Source organism: Meleagris gallopavo, chromosome 12 (assembly GCF_000146605.3).
Source record: "Meleagris gallopavo isolate NT-WF06-2002-E0010 breed Aviagen turkey brand Nicholas breeding stock chromosome 12, Turkey_5.1, whole genome shotgun sequence".
In the NCBI taxonomy this organism is placed as follows: Eukaryota; Metazoa; Chordata; class Aves; order Galliformes; family Phasianidae; genus Meleagris; species Meleagris gallopavo.
The window spans coordinates 17,123,128-17,131,555 of NC_015022.2; the positions used below are offsets into that span (position 1 = coordinate 17,123,128).

The 8,428-nt window shown below is 45.3% G+C and overlaps 1 protein-coding gene across 1 annotated transcript in view; it reads right to left on the reverse strand.

Annotated features, from left to right (window-relative positions):
• IGDCC3 (immunoglobulin superfamily DCC subclass member 3) overlaps window positions 1-8,428 on the reverse strand; it is a 76,216-nt gene that overhangs the window by 19,255 nt on the left and 48,533 nt on the right. The window contains 1 exon segment of the mRNA XM_031555226.1: window positions 2,278-2,436. Within this exon segment, the coding sequence (XP_031411086.1) occupies window positions 2,278-2,436 (159 nt within the window).

The following is an 8,428-nucleotide window of genomic DNA, read 5'->3' on the forward strand; positions in this document are numbered from 1 at the left end:
GCAGAGCGCTGTGACAAAACACCTCTGTGGCTGCTGGGATGGGGACCCTGGCGTCCTGCAGTGAGGCAGAGGCGGCAGCAGGAGGGCGGATGGGGTTTCAGTCCCTGCCTCCTGCCAGCTCCTCGCCTTACAACAGGAAACATCGCTCTTTCTGCCCGTGTTTCCCACCTATAAAACGTGCCTCCTTCAAAAGGCACAGGGCAAGTTAATTTGTGCCTGCAGGCACTTCAAGGGCCCTGTATAAAAGCAGCAAGTACCTGGCCTGGCGCTTTGAGGATTCTGGCATTGTCCTAGCCCTGTGCTAACTTCCTCTCCAACCAGGCTTTTGATAGCTTGTTCTTAGCTTTTATTCTCTTTATAGATGTAATCTGCATCGCTGCCATCTCAACAAAGATAAAATCAGTCTCCCACATCAGTCATTACCGGTGTTTGCTTCCCAGGCAAACCTGAACGGCAATCATTTGTACCTCTCAGCTGGAAAATTCAGGTAAAATGAGATTCAGATGGAGAAGTTGCTTCCAGAAGGAGGGTGAGCAAACGCAGGATGAATCCAGCTGCCTGCCTGGGGAAGGACAGCCTGCCTCAACATCGGGTACTTTATGGATGGCATAGGTTCGACTCTTGTACAACACAGCTCATGTCCATAAGTGCCTCACAAAGGATATTCCACACCACTGCCCACTTCTCTGCTCATCTCCAGCACTGAAGCAACTCCTTTCTGTAGTGAGGCTGGGCTCCCTTTTAGGGACGAATTCTCATATTGGTTTCCTAGGTGAAAATCCACAGTAATCCTACTCCAGACAAACTGCTGCTGCTCAGGGGCTGATGTTCAGCTCCCCAAAGAGACTGCTTTGTGGCACTGAGAAACTGTGCAACCCTTTCCCCTCTCATCCAATTGCTAACTGGAACCCTCAAGTGTATCTAATTTCTGCATTTTTACAACATCATAGATTTTTCAAGTAATTTCTTCTGGCTCTGCCTGTCTGCTACCTAGAAATCAGCTTTGTGCTCGGGCTGCACATGCAGCATGTGCAGAGCCATCTTGCAGCAGCTCAAAATTGTTTGTGTCAGTACAGTGAGGTTTTCTGAATGCTTGGGTTGTTCTCAATGCCTGGGCTGTGTTGCTTGAAAAGAGACTCCCAGGCCAGCTGGCAGTGCTCACTGCACAGTTCACTTAGAAATGCAACAGCAAAAGAAATGGCAAGTTCTCACCTCCTGCCGGCACCTGAGACCCAGGAGGATCACTCAGCCCTCTACAAGCTCCCTCTCTGCTGCTCCCAAAGCAAAAGGGAACACGGATGCCAGCACACAGGGACTACAGGCGCTGTTGGATCACCGCAGCCACTCTCAGGACTTGTCAGGTGAGCATCAGGGCTGGAGCAGGGCACTTTCCCCATCACCAGCATGAAAGGTTCAATTAGCTCGCTCCGGCAGGAGGTGTATAATTTCAGATTCAGGATATCATCAGTCAATAGTTAATGAGTGAACTGATGAGAGCACGCACGATGCTTTAAGTGGACTAGCTTGAAGAGGAGGTGAGTGCCTGTAATCAGGGGCGGATTACTGCCATTCAGATCACACTGCCAGCTGGGTTTGCCTTCTGAAATACTTGCCTGGTTCCCCTCACCATGGAGATTGGTTGCACAGAGCATACGCAGGGGATTTGTTTGGTTTCTTCAGTGCTGAACTCTACTCTGGGCTGAATCACCCTCTCACAGTGACATTTCAGGACAGTTGCCGCACGGAAGGGGAGCAGCATGCATTCTCTGAGCGTGAATCCAAATGGGGTTTACTCACATGGAGCAAGATGCTCAGATGCAGTGTCTTGCTGAGTTTCAGGAAATGGCTTTAATTTTATTTGCGCCATACCTATTCCTGGATATCACTGCATGAATGATGCAGATTTGTCCAGTAAGAGAGAGTGGTGCCCACATCCCTGTATCACTAAGACCACACAGAGGGTAAGAGACAAAGCTGGCTAACTAATTCATCCTGTGCTCTCTGCTGAGATGTACAGGTATCAACAGAAGTCTGCTCAGCCATATACTTCTGACGAGGTGCTAAGACACTGCAACTCTTACAGCTGAGGCCTCAGTTCAAGGATACCAAGTTACCACTCACTCACCTTTGTGGGATACAGAAACTTTCACCTACGCTTTGTCTGATACCATCAGAGAAGCCCAAACCGACCCGTCACAGTGCCCAGGGACACACAGAAGCTGTGCAAAGCGCATGGGTACCATCACTCTACAATTGTGTCACCCCTGCTGAGCTCACCTTGTACAACGAGCCTGCCCTGAGCAGTCCTTCGCACCCGAGTGCCAGGTTTGTTCGCAGCACACACGTAGATGCCGGAATGCTGCACACTGAGGTCTGAGATCATGAGATTTCCTGTCCCCAGAACCTGGATTCCCTCCACACCAATTGGGCGGCCGTCTGTAAGAAAGGGAAAAATATAAGGGTTGCACACTGGGCCTTTGTCTGAAATTCTCCAAGGCACAGTCTTTGTTGAGGTCCAGTCTAAGTTCTTATGGAGTGATACCATGCACTTGTACTGGGATCTGCCAAGGAAAGTCAATGGGTTACAGCTGATGCTCTTAGCAGAAGTGTCTTTGGAGAAAAACAGCATTCTCAGTTAAGTGTTTGCCCAAAGCTACACTTTGTGCTGCTTGGAAAACCAAGATACCATCACAGGAAATGTGGAAGCTTTCAACATCATGTTCAGGTTAAGATGAAGTTCCCAGAATGCTTTTCAATAGAGCAATAAAACCAAATGAAATAGTACCAACTTCTACAAGTCACTGTCTAAGTTCTTACATTGGACTGACCAAGGATCCAACAGACATGTTGAGGAAAGCAAGCAAACACCCCGGTGCACTTCCCTTGCCACCAGCAATTTATGACTTGGGGATTTCCTGAGCTAGAAGTGATGCTTTTGTGTCTGCTAACCCTTAGTGGATCTGTCCTCTGCCTTTGGAAACTGCATGAACATTGAGTTTTCAATTCCTGAACTCCTGAGTACACAAAACAGTCAGGAGTCAAACTCTGAGCTGGAAGGGCTGCCTTCATCCTGAGTGCTGGGTCTGAAGGAGGATGGCTGGAGAGCAGCAACATTTTCAAAACTGAAACACTTTAATATTAAATAGTTCAGAATCAGAGAATTCTTCTTTTTCCAACAAAGCCTGCTTTCACTGGAAAACTCCCAGCCAGCTCTAATTACAATGTGTTTCATTAGTATCAGGCTATTGCTTTTTATTGTTCCATTGGTTTGTGTTTTAAGACACTGTCTGACAAAGGCAGCTTTAAATCACTCCTAGCATGTGTCAGGGTGTCTGAGCAGAGGGGCAAGGCAGGGGATTCATCTTACTGGATCAGCAGTTAAAGAAAGCACACTTTCCTCTGATGGGAACTGGGAATCCAGTTCCTCTCCTGCCTTTGCTCACGGAGATGTTTAAGGAGCTTACAGAAAAGGAGAAGCGAGAACCATCCTTGATGATTACCCCATCTGAAAACCCCATGAGCCCTCCAGACGTGTGAGCTCCCCAGCAGAAGAGTCTGTGCCTTACACTTCAAAGCTGTGGTTAGAAAGGGAAACATTAATCCAAAAAATTTCCTCCCAGGAGCTCTGCTGGTCTGTGGCATAGTCTTACCCACCTCAAGTGGGCAGAAACTGTTGCTGGGGTCCATTAGCACCAGACGACCTGAAGAAAGCTACCCTGCAATAGTATGCTTTAGATCTCATCTTACGCTTTGCGTAATAAAGAATATTATGAGGATTGGATCCACTGCATAACCAACAGGCTCTGGAATAGACTGGGAAAACAGAAAGGCAAAGCAGCACTCAGAAAGAAGGGCAAATTAACTATCAAGACATACAGATCCACTTGGCAGGGCAAGGATGGGATGGGGAGCTCGCGCCTCTGACAGCAGCATTGGAGGGATCCCATTTCAGACTGGCAGCATCAGGCTACTGGCAAAACATGGTCCAAAAGCTACCGAGCACTTCATAAACATTTCTCCTGTCATGCTCGTTGCATTGTTTTTCGGGAAATTTTTAAGCTTTAAGGTTTCCTTGCTTCATTAGGCAGGCAATGCTAGATCACTTCATTATTTGCATTGCAAAGAAAAATGCTTGGGTCTTCTAGACAGAGAAAAACAATGTCATTAAATGATTAAATGATCACATAGCTGGCCAAGCCACTGCAGCAGTAAATGGCTCAGTCATAAAAGGGACAATAAAACATGACCTGTCCCGCATTTAATGAGCAATAAGAAGGAACCATTTCCTTCAAACATCATTTGAACTGAAGTGTAAAGAGGTCTGAATTAAATTCAAATTGAACTTGATTTCATCTTTTAAATTAGACCTTTTGGAAGCCTGTATTTACAATGGGTGTAAAAATCAAATCTCCCTCTCGAGGGAGGGACGGGATCAGCAAAAATGCAAAGCGGCCGTACTTGGATGCTTCATCCCATCATTGCCTTAAGAAACACCACAGAAATGTGACTCGAATGTCAGTAGATTTACTGTATTATTTATCATGTGCTACATAATTTAAGCACAACAGTCCCAGCCTGCAGCAGATACTCCACACAGCCTGAATACCTGTATCGATGCTTCCCTCAGTCGTTTCTCTGGCTCCAAGTATTATTAATTAGAGGTGGGATGCTCTGAAGAAATGTCTCCTGTCAACCCAGCATCTTTCATCTCCCTGAGGAACAAAGCCCTCCGAGCCCAGAAGCCCCGAGGGAACTGCTGTTTGATTCAAATAGCACAGCCACACAAGGTCCCCGTGCCAAGTCAGCCTGTATGTTTCTTGCTCATTTGCTGTTTTCCAAAAAGTCCTGCAAACTTCTAGCATAACATCTATACTTTCCCAGCTTCTTCTATCCTTCTTGCTCTATTTGCTTTAACGGTAAAGAGGCAGATCCAGCACTCCTGAACCCCAGTGGCAGGGCTGGGACACAAGGGAGGACCATGCAGCACCACACAACTGTGATGGGTTTGGAGAAATGTATGGAAAGGGCTCTGGAACCCAAACCAGATCAACCTGAGCCATCCTGTGATCAGTTGGAAGGTTTTCAGCTAATATCAGGTCTAACTTGGTAACGCTGACAACGTGTACAAATAGTACAAAGCATTTAAACAAGAAATCCTTTGTACCTAGGAAGCTCAACACATTGCAGAAGTGCTGTGCATTGGGACTGATGTCTCACATCCACTTTGCAAAGACTGACATCTATTTCAACCTTGTTTTTCTTGCAGGGAGACTTGGATCAAGAGATTAAGACCCTGAAAACCCACCTTCTTGGCACTGCTTCCCATCAACAAGTCATCTCTCCAGGCTTCAAACTGTTGATCATTTACCGTGACCTTCCACTTATGAACTCAAAAGCAGAACATCTGAGGGCTGAAAACAAGCCAGACTAGGGGGAAATGACCACCAGATTATCTTTGTCAGTCCTTAATTGAAGACAGATGAAGGATGTGAAGAGCAGCCTGGAATAAACTGGAGTGTTCTCCAAGTGGGAGATGCTCCCAAAGAATGCCTGTCTGTGGAACACTAGAGGCTACCAGGTTTCCTGTTGGAGCACAGGCTGGATGCAAGATGCCTGGGGTTTGGGAGCTGCATTATTTACTTTTCCAAGGTGTACACGATGCCTTCTGGAGTCCTTTCTCTGCCTGCTAAGAAGTGATTGGCACACTGGTACCAATTACAGGGACCTGTTAAAACATGTCAGAAGATATGAATATGCAACAACACCAACGCCTTTCTTTTTTAAGTAGCAAGTAGAAAGACAGTAACAACTTTCCAGTGTTGATCATTTAGGTCTTTTGTGAATTCTTTGTATTGTGCCATAGTAGCCTTCTACTTCTTAGGCACATGGGGCTCCTGCTCCAGCGGACACTGGGCACAGTGGATTAGCATATTTAGAGTACATTGCAACAGTTGACTATTCAGTATGTGAAGTGGTGAAATTTACTCTATTATTTCTAAACACTTACAGGAACGGTGCTCCTGTCAACCAGTCAGCCATCTATTGCAAGCTTCTGTGTCCAATAAGTTACCAATTAATTGGCTCCTACAATTGTTGTATAGTTTACTTCTTGAATGGCTCCCTCTTCAGTAATTTCCTTCCCATTGTGTGACCCCTTCTGACAACTCCTGTATAACGCTATCAGATAATCACTGTCTTTTCTTTTTCGCCTCACTTTTCTGTATCTCTCTAAATAGTGTATTATCCTGCCTTGGTACCTTTTATGGAGGCCAGCTCAGTGGCCTGTCAGTTAAAGGGTAAGGATACATTAAAATCGTCATTCATTCAAAAGGCTTTGCTGTAAGTGCCCAGGATATTCATTTGTGCACATATACAGGTCCAAGCCTGAAGTGCGTAGCTCTGAAAGGAAAAGCCCTATCTTCCCTGAACAAACTCTTAATGATTTTACATTTCTCTCAGAGCCTGCTCTCTAATGAATGTTGACATTGCACGCACTGCGACACACAGGAATTCTGTCTGTGGTCAGCAGCTACAACATATTCCCAAGGAAATTAAATTCAAAATTGATTGTGTGACAGTCAAAAACTGGCTCAGAATTTGAATGATTTCTTTCAAGCAAAATATAGCTGCCTTTCCTACTGAAAACCGGCCAGGTTTTAGCAAAGGCAAAGCAGAACGTGCAAACATTTTTATGGCTTGTTTCCCCTTGCAACAGATAGCTGTGAAAGCAAAATTGTTCTTCTGCTCCTTTCTGATAGAAGAAATGCCACAACATCAAAACTGTGAGCAAATAGGTTGAAACAGAGCCTCCAAAATGGCAACACTGCCTGTGCTAAGTCCTGGCAGAACAGCAATGCTGTGACTCTTTCCCTCTACCACGCAGGAGGGATTCCCATATATCATTATCTTTTTTGTTTAAATGAAGTCACGTCTACTGCCAAATCAGGTGCACATTTTTACGACTTCATGACCATGTATTTTATCACTTCTGGAAGGGGATGAAGGCAGGAAAATGCTTCTGAAATCACTGCAAAGAGATGGCAGGCCTACAGACTTTTCAGAGGGCCTGTAAGCCACATCACTGTTGAGATTGTTGAAATGTCATGAAGATATTGTCATCCTTTGGACATGGAACATTCACACTGAAGGGTAGGGAAAGTAACGAGATCTCCTTCCTGTTCAGTAGCTCTAAATCTGCTGCTTTGCCGCAAGGGGTGTTTATTTTTGGTGGAAGGCAACGCTGAGCTCACACCATCCAGACAAATCTAGCATGAAGCCATTACATCTTCATTATCGCACTGCTCTATAGAGACAAGTGTTTTGAAGAAGGTAATAAGCACTTATAATTAAGGCAATTATAACATAGTTTATTATAGTTGAGCACTAACATAGAGCTGCTTTGTGTCCAAGAGAACCAGAACAGTGCTAGAGCTCATCTGGGGAATTTTTAAACCAGCATCAATCTGATGGTTATGGCTCTGGGGGGAAAAAATAGTCAGTGGCAGATTTTATAATCCACCAGAGGAAGCGAGCAGGAAGGCAAGCATGGAGAAACTGCGCTATTACTGCTGGGTACGCGTACTTGTGCCCTCACAGATGGCTCTGTGGTGGGACATCACTCCTCCCACAAGCCTCACTTGACCCTAGCAGCACGGACCTGAAGCCCCACATCCAGCACAGCAGCACAGGACAAGATTATCCCTGTTTGTGTTTCAGAGCCACTTGGGGTGACTCGGGGAGATTAGCTTCTAAAAACAACACGACCTTGCAGATCACGAGGCCTTGGGGAATGCTGAGTAAACCCAACCCCACAGCACGCTCACATAGAGTTACAAGCTCCAGAAGACAAATCAAAAGCCATCAGCTCTTCGCTCAGCATAGACATCTGTTGGGCAACAGAAATGTTGCTTTGCACAAAGTATTTTCTGAGCGAGTATTCCAGTTAGAGCTTAAAATAACCCTTGCTTTCAGACTGGGAATAACATTACATTCCGCTTGTATGATGCCACCAGACACTGGCCCTGGTTTCCATGCCGATTAAAGAATATCACTGACCTCAGTAGTGAGCAATTGTTTTTTCAGAGCTTCAGACATGCTACTTTAAGCTCTCTCTGCTTTTATAGAACTCTCTGAACAGGCAGCAAGTTTCTTTTAAGTCTGTTTTACATGGAAGACATGTTTGTGTTGTATGATTTTGTTTCTCTGGGGCCAACAGTGGTGATGTTTTTGATGCAGCTGAAGGAGACACTGTCAGTCTGGGAAAGAAAATTATCACCTTTCATGATACATCTACAGATTGAACCAGCCCACTCCTTAACAGTTGAAAACAGGATCTCAGCAGAGGGAAAAAGCAAAGCGTAGACAAGAAAATAAAAAGCTCTTCAAGCATACAATTAATCACTGTAGGAATGGAAAGAGTGAATCACTT